At 36.7% G+C, this 27791-nt stretch overlaps 3 protein-coding genes across 6 annotated transcripts in view; 2 read left to right on the forward strand and 1 right to left on the reverse strand.

The window, feature by feature from the left end:
- KIF18A (kinesin family member 18A) overlaps positions 1–11567 on the reverse strand; it is a 78850-nt gene extending 67283 nt beyond the window's left edge. Inside the window, exons 1-2 of the mRNA XM_043908374.1 lie at positions 11446–11567; positions 1311–1683 (exon numbers count right to left, since the gene is read on the reverse strand). Coding sequence (XP_043764309.1) covers positions 1311–1635 — 325 coding nt within the window. The 5' untranslated portion in view covers positions 1636–1683; positions 11446–11567. The remainder of the gene's footprint in view (positions 1–1310; positions 1684–11445) is intronic.
- Positions 11568–11611: 44 nt separating this feature from the next.
- METTL15 (methyltransferase like 15) overlaps positions 11612–27791 on the forward strand; it is a 202129-nt gene continuing 185949 nt past the window's right edge. Inside the window, exons 1-3 of one of the 4 annotated variants that reach the window (XM_043908396.1) lie at positions 11718–11876; positions 13853–14629; positions 16980–17266. In XM_043908396.1, the coding sequence (XP_043764331.1) occupies positions 16997–17266 (270 nt within the window). In that variant the 5' untranslated portion in view covers positions 11718–11876; positions 13853–14629; positions 16980–16996. The other 3 variants (XM_043908405.1, XM_043908411.1, XM_043908387.1) reach the window with 3 other exon arrangements.
- LOC122697545 (short transmembrane mitochondrial protein 1-like) lies at positions 24688–26519 on the forward strand. The gene has a single exon (XM_043908417.1). The coding sequence runs from the start codon at positions 25919–25921 to the stop codon at positions 26060–26062; it is 144 nt and encodes a 47-aa protein (XP_043764352.1). The 5' UTR covers positions 24688–25918; the 3' UTR covers positions 26063–26519.

The following is a 27791-nucleotide window of genomic DNA, read 5'->3' on the forward strand; positions in this document are numbered from 1 at the left end:
GCACAAAGCGGGTACTAAATATTGATACAAATTTGCAGAATTCCAAATAAAACTCATTTATAATAATTCCTTTAAAAATTTTTGTTTTAGGTAAATTACTTTGCTTTCAGGACTCTATCCAGTACAATAGAACAGTGATACATTTCTTCAAATGCCAAAAAAAAAAAAAAAAAAAAAAACCCACTCTGAATTACATATGGCAAATACCCAACATAATATTCAGTTAAAGCAATAAGTCTTTGAGAATTATTTTTATAAATTAAATCTCTCTGCTAAGTTTGTTAACTACAAAAATACTTTTTAGTAGGATGGATTAAACTGATTCATTCTGTTTTATTTTATGTAAGCCGGCAGTACAACATGAAGTCTTAAGATAGTTGGATAATATAAAGTAAAATCAAGAAGAAACCAAAGATTCAGTATTACTTTTGTAGAGACTTTTTCATTTGGAATTAAAATAATTTTTTTAAATCTCTAGAGACAATATGGAGTTTCATGAATGAGGAAAAGAACATCTGCTTAAAAATGAGAATCAAAGAAGGTCTAATCAATAAACCACATTCCATTCTTTTTTGACCTAGAGGGTAAATCTTCTGCAATAAAAGTGAATGAGTCAGTGAAAGCCAGGGAAACATGTTATAGTTTTGGGGTATCTTAAAGATAATGCCATAAATGGTGGTAATTACAAAAATATTAATAATGGTGTGAGGTACCTGGTAAGCACTCAATTAACTGGCATTTTGGAGAGCTCTTTTCTAGGAAATCAACAGAGCCGTTTTGAAAGGCAAATTATTATAGGTCTACTGAGAGCACTAAAGATGCTTCTTTAGGCTGGAGATATACTAAAACAGCACAGGTATGATACTCAACATGGTCTTTAAAAATAGTTACTTCAAGGTAGCATAAAGAAAAAATAGTGCTATGAAGAAACTGCCAAGTGTTCAGAAATGTTCCACTATCCCCCACGGATAGACTGTTGCATAGGTAAACATTGGGCATATTTATGAATACAAATTGTGAGAAATCTGGCATCAACTATCCGAAGCATGTAGTTTTAAAACATAAGGAAATGGAAAGGATGACCATCTATAGGAACCAAAGCAAGACCCAGGAAAAGAAATTTTCAAAAATCAAAAAAATATATGATGACTAAATTTCAAAGAAAATCTACATTTACAATGAAGTACCAAACTGAAGAATTTTTAGCAAACAAGCATCTTAAAATTGATTATATTTAGAAGAGTCTAGTAGATGTCCTAATATAAAAATGAAATCAGGTGGAATTATTAAATCCCAGCTGAAACAATTACCTGTGCAATTATATCCATTCAAAAAACTACGAAGAATTGGCTTAGTAGTGTGTTCAAAAACTTCCAATTGAGTTGAATTTTCATCAAAAACAGCATCAAATACAAACTTAAGATCCTTATTTTGCCTCTTTGTAATGTCTCGATTCATAGTTTTCTTTCCATGGAAAAAGCTGATTTCTTCTTGCTTGGGATCAAAAACAAGAATATGCTTATCCACAACATGGACTACTTTATGAAGTCCAGAGGCCTTTTCTTTCGTGTTCTCAGGACGCACACGGACAACTACTTTCATGTGATGACACAGGTCTTCCTCAGTGACAGACATTGTTGATGATCTTGATTCCTCTGCTTATGTGAATGGTTGAATATTTCTCTGAAATGAAAGAGTATTAATATTAATTCTACTATACACAAAATGACTAGCATGTAGTACTAACGTAAAAACAAAGGTGTTAATTATGCTCCACTCACATAGCAAACGTTACTGGAAATCCCTAGTTTGAAACTTTCCAATGGTTCTTATTCAGACCTGAATTTCTTTTAATGGCCTAGGTCTTCTACCTCACGTGCTATTGTCTTCCCCATTGCCCCTATTCCAACTAACATGCCAAGTGCCCCAATTACGCCCTTCTGCTAGCTATTCTATCATAAAGTGCTTTCCTTAATAATTACATGACTAACTCTGTCACTTCTTTCAAGTCCTTGCTCAAATGATGCCCATTCTGCCCACCCTTATTAAAACTGCCAAACCAATTCCTAATTGCCCTTATACTGCTCAATTTTTTCCCAAAGTACTTACTACCTCCTAATAGAATATATATTTTCCATCTATTTAGCACGCTTGGTGTTTACTTTCTCTATTCTAGTTAAAACTATAAGCCCCTTAAGGGCATTTTAAAAAAATCTGTTTTGCTTACCAATGCGTTCCAAGTCTAAAACAGTGCCTAGTACATGGTAGACACTATAAATGTGCATGTGCATGTTCAGCTGAGTCCAACTTTTTGCAACCCCATGGGTTGTGGCCTACCAGGCTCCTCAGTCCATAGAAATTTCTAGGCAAGAATACTGGGGTGGGTTTCCGTTTCCCACACCAGGGAATCTCCCGGACCTAGGGACTGAACCTGCATCTCCTGTGTCTTCTGCATTGGCAGGCAGATTCTTTACCACTGTGCCACTTGGGAAGCTCAACAGACATTATTAAAAACTGGATGATAAAATATGCATGATTTTAGAGCAGAGACTAGGATCTATAATCAGAGATTAGAATTTCTGAATACACAAAAAATTAGGGGACTATACCATCACTATTACCTTCTACCTGGACGAGCTAACTGACATATACCTGGAACTATTTTTAACTCTATGGGTCTCTGAGATACAGGTACAGATAAGCCGGTTGTGTCAATTTCCAGTGCCAAGAGACTTGCAGCCAAGATCAATTTTATTAAAAATAGTTCGTAAGCCAAAGCTATCCCTTCAGTACCTTAATACAATTCTGAGAGACTGTTTCCTGTCCATTCTCATGATCCAAACTAAAGTAGTATCAGAGCTCTCCTGAAAAATCAAAGCTGGGTTTTTGAGTGGCCTACCTGTGATAATATATCACAGGTAGCTATAAAGTTAGGACTTCCCTGGTGGCTTAGATGGTAAAGAGTCTGCCTACAATGAGGGAGACCCGGGTTCAATCTGGGGTCGGTAAGATCCTCTGGAGAAAGAAATAGCAACCCACTCCAGTACTCTTGTCTGGAAAATCCCATGGACAGAGGAACACGGTATGCTACAGTCCATGGGGTCACAGAGTCGGACATGACTGAGTGACTTCACTTTATTTTCTTTCAGCTATAAAGTTTGAGTTGAAGTGGAAGCCCAGGGTCTGATTAATATTTCAGAGATTTACTAAGTTTTTGTATTTGTGGATCATTTAATATTTTTGCATGTGATGTTTGCAATCTGATCACTTTCACTGTTGACATACTTGAGGAAACGGAGACTACTGAGGCCACTGGAGTAATGCAGACAAGAGATGATGCAGTCAACTTAGAACAGGGAGTGGTAAATATAACCTGAAAGCAAAGACAAGAATTTTCTGATAGACGGGGGGAATGAGAGAAAGATAGGATTCAGGAATGACTCCAAAGTTCTTGGCCTGAGTGTTGGAAGAATACAGTAGCCATCAACTGAGATAGAAATAACTGAGGGTAAAGCAGGTTTTGGGGTGAAGATCAGAAGTTTATTCTGGATATCTGAAATCTGAGAAGATTAATCAACATCTGGGTGGACATTTCAAGGCAGCTGAAAGCTAAGTTAAGAAAGTAAAGGCTGTCCTCAGAGTTTGAACGCCATGTGAAGTTTTTCAGTTTTTCAAGTTTATCACAGTATTAAAACTTAGGGGGGCCTTCTAAATCGAGGAGGAGAGAATGATCAATTGTGCTAAATAACTGCTAATAGGTCCAGTTCAGTTCAGTTGCTCAATCGTGTCCGACTCTTTGTGACCCCACGCACTGCAGCATGCCAGGCTTCCCTGTCCATCACCAACTCCCGGAGCCTACTCAAACTCATGTCCATCACTCCCGGAGCTTACTCAAACTCATGTCCATCGAGTCGGTGATGCCATCCAACCACCTCCTCCTCTGTTGTCCTCTTCTCCTCCCACCTTCAATCTTTCCTAGCATCAGGGTCTTTTCAAATGAGTTAGCTCTCCGCATTAGGTGGCCAAAGTATTGGAGTTTCAGCTTCAACATCAGTTCTTCCAATGAATATTCAGGACTGATTTCCTGAATATCCAGGACTGGTTGGACCTCCTTGCTGTCCAGAGGACTCTCAACAGTCTTCTCCAACACCACAGTTCAAAAGCATCAATTCTTTGGCACTCAGTCTTCTTTATAGTCCAACTCTCACATCCATACATGACTAGTGGAAAAACCAAAGCTTTGACTAGATGGACCTTTGTTGGCAAAGTAATGTCTCTACTTTTTAATATGCTGTCTAGGTTGGGCATAGCTTTTCTTCCAAGGAGCAAGTGTCTTTTAATTTCATGGCTGCAGTCACCATCTGCAGTGATTTTGGAGCCTCAAAAAATAAAGTTTGTCACTGTTTCCATTGTTTCCCCATTTATTTGCCATGAAGTGATGGGACCAGATGCCATGATCTTAGTTTACTGAATGTTGAGTTTTAAGCCAAATAGGTTAAGTACTTACTAAAAGTCATCACAGGATTTGGCAACATAGAAGGAAATAAGAGCAATGTGGGGCAATGGTAGAACAAAGGCCTGAATAGGAGAAGACTCAGATAGCAAATACAGGAAGCACTACTGCACAAGTAAGCAAAGAAATGGTGTGGATGGAGAGGGACGGGGTTAAAAGAAGATATTGTGTTTCCTAAAGTGGAAGAAATAATAATGATAAAGCTAACATATATCATAAAACCATATACTTTTGAAAGGAATTCAAATTAAGGCCAAGGCAATCTAAAAGCAGAAAACACTGGACATAGCACTCCCATTTTAGGATGCTATGAGTCCCCAAAATAGAACACTGAAAAGGAAAGGATGGTCATTTAGATTCTAACAGTTAGGTCCCAGATGAATTATTACTCTGCTCTTTCTCCACCCTGAGCTTCTGTCTAGCCAACTTCCATAAATACCTATACCCCTTTTCTTTGACCTTGGACTAGTTACTTGACCTCACTGAGTTCTAGGTTTCTCATTTGTATAAAAGAAATAATACCTAATAGCTGTTCTTAAGGCTAAAAGAGATAAAAAGCATTAAGTGTATTAAGGCATTCAATAAATGCCAATTCTATTCCCTACATGCCTCCAATCCTGCCTCTTCTTCCCAAAGATAACTGGCCCATCTTTTCATTCTTTCCCAATGAGCTTATCACTGGCATTTTGGGTAGGTCAATTCTTCCTTATTTGGAACTGTCTCAAATATTAGAGGATGTTAACATTTCTGACCTCTGTCTATTAAAGGCTAGTAGAATCTCACATTCCTTTTGATACCAAAAACTAACCTCTACATAGATTTCTAATGGGGGGAAGTGAAGAGAAACAAAAGCCTCTTGATGAGGGTGAAGGAGGAGAGTGAAAAAGAGGTTTAAACTCAATATTAAAAAAAAAAAAAACTAAGATGATGGCATCTGTCCCATCATTTCAAGGCAAGTAGATGGGGACAAGGTGAAAGCAATGACAGATTTCTTCTTCCTGGGCTCTAAAATCACTGCAGATGGCGACTGCAGCCATGAAATTAGAAGATAACTGCTTCTTGACAGGAAAGCTATGACAAACCTAGACAGTATGTTAAAAATGTAAAGACATCACTTTGCTGACAAAGTTTTACATAGTCAAGACAATGGGCTTTCCAGTAGTCAAGTACTGATGTGAGAGCAGGACAATAAAGAAGGCAGAGCATGGAAGAACTGATGCTTTCAAACTGAGGTGTTGGAGAAGATTCTTGAAAGTCCCTTGGACAGCAAGGAGATCAAACCAGTCAATCTTAAAGGAAATCAACCCTGAATACTCTTTGGAAGGACTAATGCTGAATCTGAAGTTCCAACACTTTGGCCACCTGATGTGAACAGCTCACTTTTTAGAAAAGATCCTGAAGATGGGAAAGATTGAAAGGAGAAGAAGGCCACAGAGGATGAGATGGTTGGATGGCATCACCGTTCAATGGACTTGAACTTGGGCAAACTCCAGGAGATGGTGAGGGACAGGGAAGCCTGATGTGCTGCAGTCCATGGGGCAGCGAAGAATTGACATGACTTGGCAACTGAATAACAAAAACAGATTCTCATATTCCTTGAGATACCAAAAACTAAACTCTACACAGATTTTTCTAAAAGCTTTTAGAAATGCTCAACAATGCCTTGCTTTTAATTGAAATGCTTCCCCCCGCCGCCTCAATGGTAGATAAAATATACACAAATGAAATGGTTAAAAAACATATAAAACATCAGGTGATTTTTTTCAACAGATCTTAGGTTGGAAGGTATCTCTTGTTAATTAATTAACTCAATTTTAACTGTTAAAATCCCAGGTCTTCTACTTACTGGCTGTGACAGTGGGCAAGTTACTCAACGTCCTTATGGATTAGTTTCCTCATCTGTAAAGTGGGACTAATAATAATACCTACCTTATAAAGTTCCTGTGAGGATTAGCACTTAGAAAAATACCTGGCACAGAGAAGGCATTATAATGTCTGCTATTAATATTACGTATAGCTTAGTGAGGAAAGAGCCATTGATAAAACAGTGGTGCAAATATGCAAAGCTGTAACTCTGATAAGTGCTATCAGATAAAGGTTAACAGTGCTACCTAAGAGTGATAGAGTTTGAAAACTTCCCAGAGGAACAACTGGAATGGAGAGCTGAAGAATGGATAGTTATTACCAGGTTAAAAAAAAAGATTTCAGGAAAGAAAACTAGTTATGCATTCAATAAATATTCACTGAGTGCCTTGTATGCGTAAGGCATTTTTCTGGGTCTTGGAACAGACAGTAAGTGGCTCCCAGGCAGGAATACTTCAGGGCAGCAAGTCCAAAAGCCTGTGGTAGGAAACAGCTTGCGCAGAGGACATAAATGGCTGTGTGGTCAATTTGCTTAAATCTCATTTTGTTTAACCATTTAGTTTTATATGATTTTAATTCTATCTATAGCATCTAAAGAGATGCTCAGTTAAGCTCTGCTCAGTCCTGACTGTAGCTGGAGAGAACAAAAGGGAATGGAGAAGGCTGCATTAAAAAGATTAAGCTGGATAAAAGTGGGGCCAGATCTAGAAGATTTGAATGTCAGATTATAGAACTTAGATTTGACTTTTAAGTTAATTGGGAATTAGTAAATGAAAAAATTACGCTCAATTATGTTCAAAAATGCTGATGTCATTAGGAATTAATGAGGTTGTTCCTACATTAAAACATGATGACTGCTTTTTTTTTCTAACATGGACAAGTAAAAGAGACAGACATCCAGTTGATTCTGACTAAGGCACATAGAAATTACATTCCTTGACCATTTTTACTTAAGTGGCAAAAGAAAAGACTACATATTGTTATCTGTGCAATAATGTGTTACCTCAAAAATTATTTTCAGATGATCATTCAGAAGATAGTATCACAGTCTTTGTTCAGTTTTGTCATATCTACTTTCAAGTGATATCTGTTGAATAGAATCAAAAAAGCAAGCTGGTGGGATTTCACCGGTGGGACTAAAACATTAAGGACAAACACAACACCATTTCCTTTATAATAGAAAGGTATCTCTAGAGTGGGTAGAGTATGAAAGAGAGTGATGAAGGGGCTTTAGTAGTAATCTATAAAATGATAGGGTTGGACTACATTGATAACTAATGTTCTTTTCTAGATCTAAATTTTATGATTATTGTGTATCACTAAAACATAACTGCTAATAGGACTATATGTTTCTACCTTTATATTCCTCCTTATCTCTTGCCGTGTGCTTGGTATATAGTTAAGTTCTCAAAACATCTGATTAATGAATAAATTAATTAGTAAGTTATAAAAGTAGACTTGGAATTCAAAAAAGCAATATAGCCATTTTTGGCAAACACATACTATACTTCTCTAAGAGAACCAACATACCATAGTAGGGTAAAATGGTTGGCAATAACAAGAAATCATAATGAGGAACCTGAGGCATCAAAAAAAGTTAAATAATATGCCCAATTTCTTTACAAAATTAGGAAAATGAGATCATTTTTATGTTAATTGTTGAAGATGGTTAAAACACTATCACTTAAATAAAGTTAACATCGGGAGAATGACTTACATAGAGAGCCTCATTCTTCTGTTATGTTTAAGGAAGCGGTGTTAAAACTAATTCTCTTCAACAGTTGCAAGTTGAACAGGCAACCAAGTTGAACAGTTGCAACCAAGTTGAACAGGCAAATCCTCATCTTATATCTAGCTACTGTTTTCCTAGATAAAATTTAAGCCCGTTAAGTCAAAGATCATATGAATATATAATAAATTTGACTTAATTCATCAATTGGATGTACTGATACTGTCTTCAAAAGAAATCAGATGATGTGATGTACTTCATCTTGTTCTGCTCCAATGACTTTCCAGCATATGAATAAAATGCAAACTCTTTACCAGGTCCTATAGGATCTATACCTTACTCCTGTCTACTGTTACCCTCCCTCTCCATTACTGTTCAGTCACACTGTCCTTCTCAGTGTTTGTTCACCTCAGTCTCATTTTGGCCTAACTTTCTCTTCTCTCTGCCTGGAAGGCTCTATCTTCAAGTATTTACAAATCTTAATATCTCAGTTCATCATTCAGGTCTTTGTTCAAACGTCACTTCATAGAGGTTTTCCCTAAAGATTTCATTCCAAACTGTATCACCCTGCCCTTGCCTCTCTAATTCCTTATCAGTTTTATTTTCCTTCCTAGCATATAGACTACTTGGAAAATACGTATTATTTGGTTACATGTTTATCGCTTAGTTCCCTTATAAAATGCAAGCACTATGAGAGCTGGAACTTCATCTGTACTCCAGAACCTAGAAAAGGGCTTGTCATATATTTAGAAATTTTTACATACTTGTTGAATAACTGAATGAATGAACTAATGAAGATTTTCAAGATATGTGTGCAAAAAATAAATGCAGAATAGTGGATATGGTATTCAACCATTTGTATTTTCAAAAGACATATACATACTTGCATGTGTGTGGGCTCTCTTAGGAAGATAACACAAGAAATTGAAAATACAGTTGCTTGATGGTGGGTTTGACAAGCAGGTTTACTTTCTCCTTATATTCTTTTGTACTATTTGGGTTTTAAACAAGTCTAGTTAATTTTATCTCAAAAACAAAACAAAAAATATTAAAAGTTACCTTAAACACAAAGTTTCTCTTAATAACTTTGGAATACTTTTTCCTGAGCTGTTATTCTACAAATAGAAATGTGCTAAACAATTTACATACTTATTTAATCTCTGGAACAACCCTGTGATATAGGATTTTATATCATAAGATATGATACAAAATCATACCTATTTTAAATACAGAGAAACTGTAATACAGAGAGGTTAAGTTAACTGGCTGAAGTCACATTACTGGAAGCACAAGACATGAAATTTGAACTCTGACTGACTGAACCTAAAGTTCAAGTATTTAGTCATCCTCTCCATAATGAGATAAATATATAACTAAGAAATTTTCTGATAGAAGAAGTTAAACTATTTATTTCCACTTCTGACAGAAACCTCAGGGCCTAATACTGGGGCTCCTGAAATGAATGTTGAAACAAAACCGGAAGTTCATGATTTTTCTGTGCCAGTTGGATAATGTAAGTATCTATTTTCAGAAAATGTTATTAATTGAGAACTCTTGAATTAGGTGAATATGGTGATAATTAGTAATAATGAATAGTGGCTGTCATTTGAGTACACTCTGTATGCCAGGCATTATGATAAACATTTGACATTCATCATCTCATTCAGTCCTTAAAATATAAAGTAGACTCTATTACTGTCTCCAGTTTACAAAAACAGAGACTTAGTTTTAGGATAAGGAGTTTTTCCAAAATGACATAGCAATTAAATGAGAAGCCAGAATTTGGATCCAGGTCCAAATCTACAATCCAATTCTTAGCAGCTATGCTTTATTGGAATCAAAACAAAAGGCTTTCAAAAAATGGAGCAGACGTGTTGTAAAAATTTTCTTGAAGGTGTGGAGTAATACAGTTATAATTTATTTCTTAAATACAAATTCAAATTTGAATTTGATTCAGATTCCATAAACATTTTTTAGGACCAAGAACTACCTTCCACTTTATCATGTACAGTCTCTACTTAAACCTCTTATTGGAAATAACTTGAGTGTTAGAGCCACTGCTTCTAGTAACTTGCAAGCATCAAGGAAGAATGAAAATTTCAAATGGGGGGAGGACAGTACTAACATCTGGACTATCTTTTTCCTCCTAGTTTTCAGAGTTGACAGCTTAAAAGTCATTTTATTGTGTACCTTAATTGATTCAAGATATATTTAGAGTGGTACAAGATATGTTTTTAAAATGAACTTTGTGTACTTGTAAATACTTGTTTAGTAATAGAAGAGAAGACAATTTCTACCGTTAAAAGGCAGATAATCTTTGTGTACTGAAACAAACAATTCCTACAAAATAGTAGAAGGTTAATAAAAAGCAGTATCTAATCTTTGGATTTCATGTTCTCTGGCAACAAAGTTCATAAATACTTACCAAAATCCAAGATGGGGGCGCTGACCATGGTAGAATAACACTATCAACTGAAACCTGTAGAATGCCTAACACATCCTACCTGGTTGTTAAAAATTAGTAACCTATACACTATACAACACAAATTTTCAATTCTGGCCAAATAATGTCATAAACAGCTGTCAGCCTTGACTTCTCTGAAAGGGAGTGCCTAATGAACACTCCTCAAGGCGAATCTCGCATAAACTTAAGAAGCGATGGTAGAAGAACTGATTCTCAGTGCTTTTTCATTTGCAGAGCATCATCTACCAGTATCTGTTCCATAGCCAGGCTGATCCTCAGCAAACCCCAAATTAGTAACTGTTGGCAGGTTTTATCTTGATGCTACAACTGGGGCTCGGGGAAGGTTCCCAGCTGATCTTTGACAGGTTAACAGCGGAACCTCGCTGGACAAAAAGCTTGCAAGTTGGTGAACCAAGGCTCCTCATCGGATAGTTAAGCCTAGAGTTAGTTATACTTCAAAACAAAACACTCTGTATATGGAGTCCGGAAGGAACTTTGCACTCTAAGGTACTGAACAGTTAGTGTTCTGCCAAAGTCTGGGAAAAGAGCCAGGATGCCCTTTAAAATTTCCGACTTCCTCAGAATTTCAGGTAGGAGATCCCTGATCTTCCTGCTGAGCCGTCGAGGACTCTCGTTCAGGCAGAGCCACATTCTAGTGCGTTCTCAAGTTCCTGCTTCCCTTCACTTTCTCCTCAAGGAACCTTAACCAGGCCCACCCGCAACCCTACACCAAAGCCGCACTTAACGCTTCCGTGTTTGTCAACAAGCCCAGTTGGTCCTCTATTCCTGAGGCGGCGGGACCTCTCCGCTTCCAGCGAGATAGGTCATCCAAAAAAAGTCCCCGAGACCAGTTTTCTCCTCTAGCCTTACACTCACCTCAGGCCCAGAAAGTTTCAGGGACTCTTCACTCGATTGTCCGCCACCCGGTTATTCAACTCAGCCTCGAGATTCAAACTCTAGCTAGCTTCTTCAGCGCCTCTTTTCATTGGCTGCCGTATTCGTGACGTCAACACGCAGGACGTGGCCGTGGCGCGCTGCAGTTTGGCGCCAGGCGTTTTAGCGGCGCGGAGAACTAGAAGCTGCCTTACTCCGCGTCACCGTGGCAACGCGGAGGCTGTTTCCGGAGGCGTTGGCCGAGGTGGGCGGGGTTAGGCTGCAGCTGCAGGTTGGAGGCAGCCACCTGGGATCTTCAGGAAGCCTTCAGACCGCGGGCTCGGGCCCGGCCCCTGGGTTCAGGGTGTGAGTGAGACGAGTGCGGGCAGGGCTTGGCCTTGCCCTCTGCTAGGGGGAGAGGCGGAGCCTTTTGGGTATGGATTAATGGGTTTTGGGTGTTTACTTTCTCCTTTTCTCTATTAAACAATGAGGCCTCCAAGGCACAGGTCCCGCGACCTGGAAGCTATACGGGCCTGTTCCTTCCAGCCACTTTCATTTGGACAGAACTGGGGTCAATTCATCTAAATTAATCCAAAATTAATCCAAAAGTCCAGGACTTTTGGTTTGAGGCCCCAGGCTTCATTGCTCAGGAACCCCAGGCCCATTCCCTTAGTGCCTGCTGACTGTGAAACTATTTGTTGTATGACTGTTTTTTCCATTTCTTTCTAAGATGACATTACAAAATAAATTTATTTAAATTTATTGGCCTAGTTCATTATTGGATGCAGTGGGCTTTTAAGTCCTGGGTTGTAGTTAGAATTTTAGAATGTAACTATAAAAAGAAAAGAATATATATCTGGAAAAAAATGGCAGATGTGTTTGCTAAGAGAATTCATCGTTTGTTTCTCAGGATATTTTTAATAGTATGATCTGAATTTTTGTTGTTCTTATGTTACTATTGTTGTATCCATTCAGCAGTTATTGATTGTATATTTTAAGGACATAATAGCACACAGTTGAGTCAAACTCCTGGCCCTCTTGGAGCTTATGTTCTAGTGATTCAACATCACCATATATACAGGATGGCACACCACTAAATGTTGAGTATTATAAGTGAACAATGTAGGGGAAACCTTCATAGGCATTTATTTCATGTTGAAGAAGATCAGAAGCACTTTGTATTGTATATGATACATAATATATGATTATTTCTGAGCACTGGATAGAGCATCAATCAAGCTACTAATTGCTGGCAGTACTAGATGGATCTTAGCTAATGAGATAGTGATTTGTATGGTGCTGGGTTTGGTAGTAAAACTGAGAAGCCTTTTTATTTTATTTCAAATATGCACTCACTCTGTGGTACTTTACTTTGATGTTCTGGGCATTTTATTAATTTTATATATACTATCTGATCACTTCCAAGTTTCAAAACAGCCCATGAGGTGTATATACTATTTATTTTACTGAAAAGAAAACTGAAGTTTTCAAAAAATCTCTGAAGAAAAATATTTATTTTGAAGGGTACAACCCAGCCAATTCAGAATGGAGTCACTTGTTTCTGAAATACTTTCTAGATTAAGTGATATTAATATGATGTCCTAATTTAGTATGAAAATAGGCATGTTTTACCAATTCCTTGTAAAATTGTACTGATCATTGCTAAAGGAGAAGTATTTAATTTTCTTCCTTTTTGATAGCCACATTGTATAAGGCTGAAACAATTTCACGGGTGTTTCTATACCTAATCTAGTGCTTATTTTACATTTAAATTCTGCATCACGCTTGCTGTTTAAAAGAGTTCAGATTATGAAGTTCATATTCTTAAGGAATTGTCCATATCTCTTAAGGAATAAGAGACATTTTAATGTTACAATCAATGTCATTACTCTGGCAGCTGGCTTCTCTTTAATTGGCAAGTCATTAAGGAGTTTAATAGAACGGATAGGAAACTGGTGTATTTTGTAACGAAATGAAGGCAAAAGAACCAAAATTAACTAACTGCCCTCTTACTTAGAACACAGCAATTTAACACAGGTTTAGAGTAAACTGAAAAGAGTGGAGAAAAAGAGAAAATGGAAAGTTAGATTTGAAGTTGCATCAGACACATAAAAAAGTAAAAGTGAATTTAAAGCTGGCAATGATAGGAATTTATATCCCACCCCACCCCCTGGAACACCTTTTGAAGCCCAAGCGCCTGCGGGACCCTTTGGCAGCTGGGGACTGGAAGCCACGGAACCAAAGGCAGACGGTCCTCGGTTGCTGGGGCGGACGTGGGCCCAATCTGTCCGTCCTCGCAAGTTTCCCCCAGGGCTGGGACCTGGGCGAGCGGCAAATTCAGAATTTCCCGGACTGTAGTGGTTGTTGCAGGCCCGAGCTGGAGGCTAACTGAGAAATCTTCGTTCCTCAGGTGAGGAGAAGGTGGTCGAGTCCCGGGAGCTCTTTTGGAACCCGCTCCACGCCTGTGGGGGAACTTCCAGGGGACGACGGATTCGCCCAGCGCAAAGGAAACTCGCGCCTCTGCTCTCACGCTTACTCTCCTCAGCACTCATTCATACCGAGTTCAGAAGTTTCTAAACAGTTTCCCTCGTCCGAGTGTAATTCTTACGCAAAAGAATGGATTTTTTTTTTTTTTTTTCCTTCTTCTTCTTTAGGACCTTTTTCACGTTCTCTGCGTTCGGTTGCCAGCCTCCAGGTCGACTTTTTGGCCTTGGGAATTAAATTTCCAAAGAGTTTTCTCTGTAGGGGGAGCTGACTGCAATGATGGTAATTGGGTAGTACCGTTGAGGAAGTAGTTTTCAAAGGTATCGCTCACCTTTGTGTTCCCACGTTTAAAAGAGTAACCAGGCTAATTCCGTGGTCTCAGCCGCTTAGACTGAATTTTGCTGGCAGGCAAAAAGTTAAATGGCTTACCTAGGAAACCACAGAGTTGGCTCTAAAGCTTAGATTTCCTGATATCCTGCTTCTTTACTGTAAACAGAGGGAACCTAAAACTATCTTAAATCTTTCAGGGTGGCTGGTTCTTAGCAGAATGCAGGAGTGCTCTGAGTTACCTGGTAGGAGATTGGGCTGCAGAAGAGAGGGGATTTCCTTTAGAGCTTGCCCCCTTCCATTTTTAGGGACATGTTAAAAAACACAACCAAAGAGGAAGGTTAATTACTGAAATGTTTTCTCTATGCTTACTCAGGTTAGTAGCCAATTCATGCATAATAAACTCTAAAGGCTTTGTACCTTAAATATATTTGAGTAAATACAAAGAAATTGATTGCAGAAGAAAATTCAATGCTGTTGAAAACTTCTTTTTTTTAAATCCTACTTGGCTTTCCCTGCATGGTTCTGATTCTGATATTGGAATTGATGGACTTTTTTATTTGTTCGATTGCTTGTTTTGTTAAAAAAATTATCAAAATCTGAACATCCAGTTTAGATTGTTTACCATTTATTGGATAGGCAGAATAATAGAATCAGTTTTAGTTGTATTGTTTAAATACTCCAGATTCCAGTACTTAGGGCTGTGCATCCTTAGTGTCTTCTGTTGGGTGCCACACTGTATACTGTGTTTCCAGGTGGAGTAGACCAACAGTAGGATATTGGCTCCTTAAAAAAGATGAGTATAATTCATGGCATACTAAAAATACATAGTCAGTGTAATCAAAGTATCTTTCAATTACATGACTGTATTAAATAAAGCCAGTTGGCTGTGTTTATAACATGTAGGTTAAGATAAATTCTGGGGAAAGATTGCTGGTGTTACAGTTCTAGCTTTATGACTCTCCAACTGTGTGACCTTTTGCAGATTACTTCTCTGTTTTCTCCTCTGTAAAATGGAAATAATAATAGTACCTACCTCTAAGTGCTGGAGTAAGGATTAAATGAGTTAGTACATATAGTGTGCTTAGACTAGTAAGTGGTACTTAGTAAGTGCTCAATAAATGTTAGCATTTATTTTGAAATATGTTAGAAATGCCAAGTTAGAGCATAGTTTGGCTTGTGTAAACTTTCTGGAAAGCATAAGGCATAATTCATAATCTGGCTAATTTGTTAACTGCTGAACAACTAAAATTGTTATACTGTTATATAACATTATATAGCATTTATATATATATAGTTGTTATACAGATGTTATACTGAACATCTAAAATTAAAACACTCATTTAACAAACTTTTTTGGCATAGTTTTTCTGTGTCATATTTGCAACATAATTAGTGAATTATGTCTTTGGTACAGTTGACATATTATCCTCACAGTTACATCTTATTGATACTATATACAATATCAAATATATATTTTTATGTTACAATTATTAATGTGATTGACTTTTCAACATTATTCTTCATTTTCTATTGCAAAAGGAAGTTAAGGCATATTTAAGCAAAATTTATCTTTCTTGGCTATTTTGAAAATGTGGTTTTTCGTAGGGTTCGGGAGACAGGTGAAATTTCTAAAGCAAGGTTTGATACAAACATTAATTCTGTAGAATCTGGAATATATCGAACCAGTTTTTTTTCCACCAAGAAAACACATATTGAGCACCTAGTATGCATCTAATTTTGTGGATATAAAGGTGTGGTTCTAACTTCTAAGCAACTCATAATTCATGAGGAAGGAAGAGTAGTGTTAAATTGTTATTTATTGTAATAATGTCAAAAATGTTGTTTGCAACCACAAACAACATTTGGAGTAAAGAGCATAATATTTTCAAAAGGTATTCTGTTAATATATTTCATAAATTATGTTTTTTCCTCTTCATTTTAGAGTTGAACATTCCAGAATAAAACGGAGCAAGTTAGAGGGAAAAAAAAGAATGTATCAGTTAATTTACTTGATTTTTTGGGGGGGCAGGGAGCAGACAATTAAAACAGTGTTGGATGTGAAATGTCAAAGTGTGTTCAGTGGAGTGTTTATAAAGTATAGTTTAAAATGATATATATGTCACTGATACAGGGCATGGTGAGATGATTTTGTCAAAAATTATCCATGACAAATCTATAAGGTTTTTTTCACAGACTGATAACCTCTTTTTCTTTTCGGTTGTACATGCATAGCCTTTTTTCAGTTTCTCAAAGTTAAATTGAAAATTAAGATTTAGCATTATGTGAAAAACAATTAAAAGGGCTTGAAATTAAAGAACATGTGAACCTAAAATAGAATGATATTTATAATCCCGTCAGCCATCTAGATAGCTTTTTCAGATTAACGGTTTTGATGCATTGAACCCATTCTTTAAACTTAATTAAAATTCAAAAAAACATATTTCAGAAAATTATGATTAATAAATATTCATATCTCTGATGGTTAAAACATTAATGGTCTTAGAGCTTATCAGGCCACATTAAAAATATTTTCAGATAGTCTCTGGGGTTCTCTTGGGTTCTTTGCCTTATATAAGGAGGGTAGTCACTGTCACTTGTTTGAAATGATGAGTTTTATATATTTTTCATGCGGTAAATATTGCACACTAATTTGCTTTCCCCCAAGTATTATAACATTCGTTAAAAAAAAAAATCCAACAATCATGATTTTAATTTTTTTCTAGATTTGTTGATCTACAGAATGCTTCGATACCCATATTTTTGTAGGATCCATAAAAATTTTCTTTCATGCTGGTTGGAATCTGGCATATTTAATTTGGGTGTCTGGCCAAAAAAAATACATGCTACAGCAGAAAGATATAATGAATATGAAGCCCAGGAGGAAACAGATCAAACTGGAGTTGAGGAGTTACACAGATCTCAAGATAGAGATTCTGAAGTGATGACTAAGTTACATATTCCAGTGATGGTGGATGAAGTTGTTCGTTGTTTGGCACCACAAAAAGGGCAGGTAAGTTGATTAATCTTATATTTTCTAACACTTTTTACTTGAAATACAATTCACTTAATGTTCACATTTAAGTGGTTTTTAGTGTATTTACAATGTTATACAATTATCACCACTGTATAATGCAAGAACAGTCTTATTATCCCAGTAGGAAACCCCAAACCCATTAGCATTCACTCCCCATTGATTCCCTTCTCCTTGTGCCTGACAACTTGCTGATCTATTTTTTGTCCATATGGATTTGTCTGATCTGGACATTTCATATCAGTGGATTCATGCACTTTGTGATCTTTTCTGCCTGCCTTTTACTTAGCATGTTTTCAAGATTTATCCATGTTGTGATGTGTGTCAGTAATTATTTCTTTTTATTCCTGAATCATTCTGTTGTATGGATATGACTTTTTTTTTAATCGTTCATCAATTGATAAGGTTTATGTTTCCATGTTTAGACTACTCTGAAATGCTGCTATGAACATTCATGTAAAAGTTTTTGTGTGAACATATATTCAGTTCTTTTGGGCATGTGCCTTGGAGTGGATGCTGGGTCATATGCTAACTCTATGCCTAACTTTTTGAGAACCTGGCAAACCATTTTCCAGAGCTGGTTAGTTTCATCAAATAACAGTTTTAAAAGGAAAAGAATATCATATTCTATGTGGTTAGGATATGAAAATGAAATTCTATTATAGCTTCTTGAGAATTTTAATCTTTTTAGGAATGACTGGAGACAAAGGTAGAAATTTCAATTCCCATCCTGTTTTCTTAGGCTAAGTTTTCAGCTACCGTTTTGTCTTACTGAGAATTCTCCAGAGAAATAGGACCAACAGGATGTGTTGGGGAGGCTTGAGTATATATGTGGCTATCAAAAGAGAGAGAAGGAGAGATTGATTGATTTTAAAGAATTGCCTCAATTGATTATAGAGGGTTGGTAAATTCAGAATCTCCATAGTAGGCTGGCAGGCTGGAGACTCACTTAAGACTTCCAGTTTGAGTCCAGAGACAGTTGACTGGAAGCACTTCTCCCTGTTCCAGGGAGGGCAGTGATTGTTCTATTAAGGCTTTCCGGTGACTGGATGAGACCAACCCATTTTTTTGGAGGATAATCTACTTTACTCGGTCCAGTAACCTGTGAAGTAGAGAAATAACCAAAGAAAAACAAACCCCATAAAATCTCCTCCTAATTCAGTATTGTATCTGCCTTTTTTCAAAAACCAAGTGGAATAAAATTAGGCAATTGTATAACTTGACCTACCCTGCTGTTTCATTGTTTAAGTTCCTGATAAATGTAATGTTGGTTTGTTTTTACGTTTCTATTGTTCTGATTTGAGTTGAGTTTTCTAGTTACTTTTTATTGAAAGTTTAATTTTATGAATGTTATTTCTGAGAACTTTAAGGTGAGGTACACTTAGAGACAGTGTTATTTCTTACCTTTTCTGCTGTCTGGCAGACAGCTTTATTCACTATTCCCTTAATCTTCAAGTAATAAAGAACTGCTGACAGTCCTTGGACAGGAAAGGTCTTCATTCTTCCAGAATCCATTATTTGCTGTGTTTCTTTCTGAGCCTTTTCTCCAAAATCATATTCCTTTGCAAACTATGAGTCATACATTCACCTGTATCAATCACCCACTTAATTACTGTTTTTCACATCACCTTTGATGATAAATTTACAAATGAAACTCTTGATCATAATAAGAGCTTTAAAAAAAATCTACATGTAGTTTTGAGTGAGGCCTTGATCATTTAATAATTATTTCCTTTTCTTTGATATTTAAAAGATGCTTACTTAAAGAAAATAATTGATCTTGGGAATTTCTTCTTTATCATAGCCTATTCACTACATATTAATTGTGCAAATATTTATGAGTTTGAATTAAAAGAACAAAGAATTGCTCACATTTTTCTCTTCCTTAGGGCTTCCCTGGTGCTCAGTTGCTAAAGAACCCGCTTGCAATTCAGGGGACCCTGGTTCAATTCCTGGGTCAGGAAGATCCGCTGGAGAAGGGATAGGCTCCCCATTTCAGTATTCTTGGGCTTCCCTTGTGGCTCAGCTGGTAAAGCATCTGCCTGCAATGCGGGAGACCTGGGTTCAATCCCTGAGTTAGGAAGATCCCCTGGAGAAGAGAAAGGCTACCCATAGGGTCACAAAGAGTCGTACACAGCTGAGCGACTTTCACTTTTTCTCTTCCTTGGGAGTTACTCTTTGTGACCCTGTGCACTGTAGCTCACCAGGCTCCTCTGTCCATGGAAGTCTCCAGGCAAGAATGCTGGAGTGGGTTGCCATTTCCTTCTCCAGGGGATCTTCCTGACCCAGGGATTGAACCTGGGTCTCCTGCACTGCAGAGAGACTCTTTACTGACTGAGCCACCAGGGAAGCCTTGGGAGATACAGAAAGAATTAAACAAATTATAATTCTTTCTCCTTTCCCATTTTTCATTATTTCATATTCTGGGTGAATAATTTTTTGTAAGAAAGTACTACTTGTTCTAAAGCCATTTTTCTTGCTCTTGAAGATGTTTTAGTATAGGCTACCTTGGTCAGTCTTTTATTCCTAATTTCTGAAAACTGGAGACAATAAGCATGATTCTTTCTAGCTGAAGATGATAGCAGTTCAGAGGATATAGGAAGCTTTGTATTCTTTGCCCAATAATGTTGCTAATGTAGCTTGGTGCCTTGAGGCACCTGTAAGAGTGATAAGTTACGAGGGACATGATGGTCATGCAAGGACTAGTACCAGTAGCTATGTAATTTCCTACAAGTAGCTTACTGTGGCTCTACCTCAGATTCCTCATCTGTGATATGAAGTACAACCTGTCTCCTATGATCATTGTGAGGGTTAAATGAGTTCATTTATTTAAATTGCTTAGAATGATATCTTCTGAGTAGTATAAGCTCAGTAAACATTAGCTGATACTATTATGGGGATTAAAAAGGATCAGCATTAGTAGCTAGATACAATAATATTAAGAGAATATGTAAAATAGATAGCTAATGGGAAGTTTCTTATAACACAAGGAGCTCAAATTGGTGCTCTGTGACAAGCTAGAGGGGTGGGATGGGGTGAGGGATATATGAGAGGATTAGGAGGGAGGGGACATATGTATACTTAGGTGTGATTTACATTGTTGTATGGCAGAAACCAACACAACATTGTAAAACGTAAAAATAAAAAAATCATGGAAAAAAAATTAGGAGAAAAATGCTAGGAGACAGCAAAAGTGGAAATAAAACTACCAACAAAGGTGAAACCAACATGTTTGCAGCTGGAAAGTACTGTTTCTTATGCCTTGAACCATTCTTCAGGTCTTGAGTTAAATTTTATTTTCTCAGGGAAGCTTTTCCAGAGCATACAGAGGAGGATCGTCTCCTGGTTAACATATTCATGGAGTCATACACTTTTCTTTCCTAGCATTTATAATTTTTTTTTTTAATGAGATTATTTGTTCAATGCATGTCTTTCCCAGCAGACTGCCCTCCATGAATGTCATGGATATGTTGATCTTGTCTACCATTATATTTACAGGGCCTAGCATAAGGACTGTAACATGGTGGATTTGTAGTGATTTTTAAGGCAATGGATAAAAGTCAGAGTAAACTGGAGCACAGATGTGAGGGACAGATAAAAGGAATATCCCTCAAGTACTAAAGGAGCTTCTCAGGCTCAAGACTTTCGTATGATTCCAGCCTCAGTGTGGCAGGCCCAGTCTGAGGAAGCAGCTGGAGAGATCTGGTAAAGGAACATATAGGAGGACTGAGAAAATGAGTTGGTATCTAATTGATGCAGAATAGATTATGATAAATGTCAGGCTAAATTTGTAAGTTTGAGTTTCTAAATACTCTTAAGTGTTTTATCTATTTTGATATTCTAACATTTAATATTAATTTCATTGTTGCTTGATTTGCTATAGTTGTCATGGTATAAGGTATACTTTTCTTTATAAAAATGCATTATACTCTATATAATGGATTTTCCCTAACATCAATAGCAGCATTTCACTTGTTTTACTTTAAATCTTTATAATCTTTAAACAGAGATTGAGCATAAAAGAGAAAATCCTGGTACTATAGACTTACTTTCTTTATATATTAAAAGCTGATCAGTCACAGAAGGAAGGAGCTTATTTTGTTTGACCTCAAATTATTGAGAAATTTAGAAACCTCTATAAGAGACAGGCCCTGTACCATAGCACATATATGAAGATGCATTTTTTTCCTAAAGAAAGGACTATATAAATTTCAGATGAAATGGACTGTGTCAACATGTAGTTGTTTCCTCTCCTTTATTTTTAAACATATAGCTTTCTTGGAAACAGATTTTTATTTTAAATTTTATTCTGCCTTTGTTTATTTGAAAAATGTTTCTGTTTTAAAGCATCATGGAGCTAGTTAAATGACCTTTGTTATCAAAATACCTTCAGAAGTGTGATATTTCCAGTGTTGTACTGGTAAATATTTAACACCTGGTCTGTCGGTCAGGGTGGAGTATGGTTTTAAAAAAAAGAAAAACCCCAATTTATTTTGTTTGCAGATTTTCATGAAATACAAATTCCTATTATCACCCGTTTCAAGCTAGTAACCTGGTATCATTGAATGTACCATTAGGAAGAAGTATGTACAGTTGGCTCTCTCCAACCCGTGTGAATGACACTGGATATGACTCACAATTGATGCCATTAGATATATGTAGGTTATATAATGGCAAAAAATTTTGCCTGACAATTCTGAAAATTAGTATAGTCTGTCAATTTTTCCCTTAGCTTATTTGACATTCCCTACTTAAGATCTGTATTTTGTGTTTCTCTACCCTAGAAGGTACCATGGTTTAGCCATAGAATACTGTTTTCATTTACTTTTTTAGCAGTGACATTCTTTTTTTCTCTAATAAACAATCCATCCCAAATATAAAACAGGTTAAAAATGATATTCTGTAGTATGACTTTGTTTATATGATTTACTGGTGCTAGAATCCATAATGCATTATATAACAGTGAGACATTTTGTTGAGTGCAAAAACTTTGAAATTAGCATTAGTGTCCTTTTATTTTTTGCACAATTTGAATTCACATCGATAAATAAATATAAAATGTAACAGTTTGTTTTTTAAAGTTGTCCTGAAATCTCACCTTGATTTTTATTTCTGTAGAAGTAGTAAGATAATTTTAATTAAATCAAAGAGGGCATTTTATTAATAAACATATAATTAAAGTTTCAATACAGCGGTAAAGCAGTTATAAATATTTTTGCACCTAATTTCAGACCACCAAAATAAATGAAGCAAAAACTATGGGAATTGAGGGGAGAAAGAGACAGTACTACAGAAATAGTTAAGAGACTTCAGTACCTACTCACAATATTCTATAGAACAACCAGACAGTATTTAAATAAGGGAATAGAGAACTTAACACAATAAACCAATTGTTTAAGACATACAGAACACTCTACTCAATATCAGCAACATACACATGTCTTGAGTACACATGGGATATTTTCCAGGATAGAATGTGTGTTAAGCTGTAAGTTCAGTCTCAATAGATTGTAAAAGATATCATTCAGAGTATCTTCTCCAGTCACAATGGGATAAAATTAGAAATCAACAGCAGAATACAATCTAGGAAATTCATGAATTTGTGGAAATTAAGTAAAACATTCTTAAACAACCAATAGATCAAAGAAGAAATCACAAGGGAAACTAGAAAATACATAGAGATGAATGAAAACAAAATCACAATATACCAAAACTTAAGTTACACAGTGAAAGAAGTCCTAAGGGAGAAATTTATAGCTATAAATGCCTAGATAAAAAAACAAAGTTCTCAAATCAGCAACCTATCTGTACAACTAAAGGAACTAGGAAAAGAAGAGCAAATGAAACCCAAAGTGAAATGGTGGAGAGAATCAATGAAACCAATTTTAAGGGACCAACAAAATTGACCAGTCAATTCTTCCCTACAAGGTTCTAACTGTTGCTTCTTGACCAGCATATAGGTTTTTCAGGAGATGTAAGATGGTCTGGTATTCCCATTTCTTTAAGAGTTTTCCACACTGTCTTATGATCCACAAGTCAAAGGCTTCAGCATAGTCAATGAAACAGAGGTAGATGGTTTTCTTTAGTTCCCTTGCTTTCTTTTTCATCCAGTGAATCTTGGCAGTTTGATCTCTAGATTGAGAAAGGAGTACGACAAGGCTATTTATTGTCACCCTGTTTGTTTAACTTATATGCAGAGCACATCATGAAAAATGCTGGGCTGGATGAGTTACAAGCTGGAATAAAGATTGCTGGGAGAAATATCGACAACCTCAGATATGCAGATGATGACACTCTAATGGCAGAAAGTAAAGAGGAACTAAAAACTTCTTGATGAGGGTGAAGGAGTAGAGTGGAAAAGCCGGCTTAAAACTAAATATTGAAAAAACTAAGATCATGGCATCTGGTCCTAGCACTTCATGACAAATTGAAGGGAAAAAGGTGGAAACTGTGACAGATTTCCTCTTCTTGGGCTCTAAAATCATTGTGGATGGTGACTGCAGCCATGAAATTAGAAGATGATTGCTTCTTGGTGGGAAAGCTATGACAAACCTAGACAGTGTGTTAAAAAGCAAAGACATCACTTTGCCGACAAAGGTCCATATAGTCAAGGCTATGGCCTTTCCAGTATTCATGTGCAGTTGTGAGAGCTGGACCATAAAGAGGGCAGAGTGCTGAAGAATTGATGCTTTTGAACTCTGGTGTTGGAGAAGACTTTTGGGAGTCCCTTGGAAAGCAAGAAGGTCAAACCAGTCAATCTTAAAGGAAATCAACTATGAATACTCATTGGAAGGGTTGATGCTGAAGCTGAAACTTCAATACTTTGGCCACCTGATATGAATAGCTGACTCATTGGGAAAGACCCTGATGCTGGGAAAGATGGAAGGCAGAAGGAGAAAAGGGCAACAGAGGATGAAATGATTGGATGGCGTCACTAATGTAATGGACATGAACTTGGGCAAACTATGGGAGATGGTGAGGGACAAGGAGGCCTGGCATGTAGCCATTCATGGGGTTGTGAAGAGTCAGATGTGACTTGGCAACTGAACAACAGGAACAAAAACAACATTGACAGTCTTAGCTAGAAGAACTAAGAGAAAAAGAGAGAAGACTCAACAAATTGAAAATGGGGTGATAGCCACCAATTCTACAGAAATAGAAAGGTTTATATGCGAGTTCTAAGAACGACTGTATGCCTACAAATTTGATGGTGGTTTAGTTGCTAAGTCGTGTCTGACTCTTGTGACCCCATGGACTGTAGCCCGCCAGGCTCCTCTGTCCATGGGATTTTCCAGGCAAAAATACTAGAGTGAGTTGCCATTTCCTTCTCCAGGGGATCTTCCTGACCCAAGGATTGAACCCGGGTCTCCTGCACTGCAGGCAGATTCTTTACCGACTGAGCCAGCTTAGATTAAATGGATAAATTCCTAGAAACAACAAGACCTACCAAGACTAAATCAAGAAGAAATAGAAAATCTGAATAGACCTATAACTAGTAAGGACATTGAATCAGTACTCAACAATCTCTTGACAAAGAAAAGCCCCAGACCTGATGGCTTCACTGGTGAATTCTAGCAAACATTCAGTGGCGAATTAGTATGAACCCATATCAGACTTTTCTGAAAAAACTGAAGAGGAGGGAATACTTTCTAACTCATCCTATAAGGCCAGCATGTTCTTGATACCAAAGCTAGACAGAGACACTACAAGCAAAGAAAACTACAGACTGATATCTCTTATAAACATTGACACAAAAATCCTCAGCAGATACTTGTAAACAGAGTTCAGTAGCACACTTATAGAATTATACACCATGACCAAGTAGAATTTATTCCTGAAATGCAGTGTTTTCATCAAACAAAAAAAATTGATCAATGTTATATGTCACATCAACAAAATGAAGGAAAAAGAAAAAGCATGTAGTCATCTTAGTCGATGCAGAAAAATCATTTTACACAAAACTTACCACTTTTTCATAATAAAAACACTCAACAAGCTAGAATAGAAGGAAAGTACCTCCATGTAATAAAAGCCTTATATGAAAAACCCACAGTAAATATGATACTCAGTAGTGAAATACTGAAAGAGTTTCCTCTAAGATCAGGAACATGACAGTGATGCCCATTTCACCAACTCTATTCAACAAACTACTGGGAGTTCTAGCTGGAGCAGTTAGGCAAGAAAAAGAAACAAAAGGCATCCATATTGGAAAGGAAGAAGTAATACTATAACTGCAGATGATACGCTCTTATACATAGAAAACGCTAGAGATCCCACATACAAGAAATAGCCCAAATCAAAACAAAAAGAACTCATAAATTAATTTGGTGAAGTAGCAGCTTACAAAGGCAGCACACAAAAAATCTATACATGAACAATCAACAATCTGAAATGAAAATTATGATATGGTTCCATTTGTAATAGCATTGAAAAGAATGAAGTACTTAGGAATAAATATAACCAAGGAAGTGAAAGACACATACAATGACATCTACAAGATATTTGTAAAAAAAAAAAAAAAAAAAAAAACACATCATGTGTTCATGGATTAGAATACTTAATATTGGGGGGAGGTAGGTCCCAACAGCCCTTGGAGCTGCAACCGCCTTTCGCGCCCTTCTTGCTGACCCTATGCTCCAGTTCTTGCTTGGATTTACTCTTGACAACGTGGTGGGAATGTATCTGGCTCAAAACTATGACATACCAAACCTGGCTAAAAAACTTGAAGAAATTACAAAAGACGTGGACGCTAAGAAGAAACACCCTAGTTGCTGAAGCCAACTCCAGCACTGCCTTCTAGATAAACTGAGTCTACTGTTCTCCAGGGCCTCCTTTACCGTCTGAACCAAAAGCTTTTGTTTTACTCTCCAGCCTCAGCAGTTTTCTTTTTTGCTAGGCCTTGCATTGCCTTACAGCACAAAAGGGACCAGAAGTTAAGAGCGACCCTTATTTCTCCAACATCCTCACTTCTTCCCTTCCTCCTTCCAGCCTCTTGGGAGGTCCTGAGAATGGAATCATGGTGCTCAATTAGTTATCATACCTTTAGTTAGTAGTCTCTCTGTTATTCTTTGAGATTTCTACTACCTTTTTCAAAAGAAAAATGAATGAGTTTTGTGTAGTTGATGAGATCTAAATAATGTGTGTTTCAGAGTCTGGTAATTATAATGGGTTTTTAAACATTTGGTACTAAATTATGTTGTTTCACAGTAGTAATTAAAATGAAAATCTGGAAGCTAGTTTCTGTGAATTATCCACTGATTTTATATCATCAGGAAGCTCCATGGTTACTAATTTCATCAATAAATCAATTTACTATTCATTAACCAAGAAACTGCTCTGAGAACCCTATCAGGAATTGGGAAATTTAAAAGTATTTAAAATAATGGTCTTTGTCTTCAGTAGAATTCATAATCTAGTGTGCCTCTTTTTTTCTAGATGTATTTGATCTGGCTCTTTTCAGTCATGAGAATCATAGTTAATGGGACTACAGGTACCTTTGACATTACATGGTAGATCTATGAGAAATTGTTTATAAAGGAAATTTTCTGCATTTTTGCATTAAAAAAGTATGTACATTAAAAAAAAATAGAATACTTAATATTGCTAAAATGTCAGTGTGACCCAAAGCTGCCTACTGATTCAATGAAATTTGTTCCAAAATCTTAATGATGTTATCTTAGAAATAGCAAAATCCATCCTAAAATTCATATCGAAGCTAAAGGAACCCTGAATGGTCAAAACAATCTTGAAAAAGACCAAACCTGGAAAACTCGTGTTTGCCAATTTCAGAACTTACTGCGGAAGTACAGCAATCATGAGAGCGATACCGGCGTAAAGTCAGACGTGTGAGCCAGTGGGATGGGAAAGAAAGCCTGGGAGTAAGCTCTCACGTGTATGGCCAAGTGACTTTTGACAAGGGCGCCTAGGACATTCAGTGGGAAAGGGCATTCTTTTTAATAAATAGCGCTGAGAAAACTGGATATCCATGTAGAGAAGAGTTAAGTCGGACTCTTACATAATACTACATAAATAAATTTGCTCAAAGTGGATCAAAGGTCTAAATGTAACACCTAAAAGCATAACACTCTTAGAACAAAAACTTCATGACATTGGATTTAGCAGTGATTTCTTGGGTAGTGAAAGAAAGGTAGTGAAAGAAAAAAATAGATAAATTGTACTTCATGAAAATTTAAAAAATTTGTGCATGAAAAGACACTACCAACATAATTGAAAAGGTGACTTATAGAATGGGAAAATATTTGCAAATCATATATTTGATATCAATTTAATATGCAGAATATATGGAAAAAATTTAAAACTCAACAGTGCAGAACAAATGACCTGATTCAAAAATGGGCAAAGAACTTGAATAGACATTTCTCCAAAGAAGAGATATAAATGGCCAAATAACCACATGAAATGATTCACAAAGATCATAAATTAGGGAAATGAAAATCAAAACTACAGTGGGATACTACCCCACAACCATTAGAATGACTACTGT

The sequence above is a fragment of the Cervus elaphus genome, chromosome 1 (assembly GCF_910594005.1).
Source record: "Cervus elaphus chromosome 1, mCerEla1.1, whole genome shotgun sequence".
In the NCBI taxonomy this organism is placed as follows: Eukaryota; Metazoa; Chordata; class Mammalia; order Artiodactyla; family Cervidae; genus Cervus; species Cervus elaphus.

What these genes read in the sequence shown, in the direction of transcription:
- LOC122697545 (XM_043908417.1), top strand. Translation starts at nt 25,919, where the DNA reads ATGCTCCAGTTCTTGCTTGGATTTACTCTTGACAACGTGGTGGGAATG.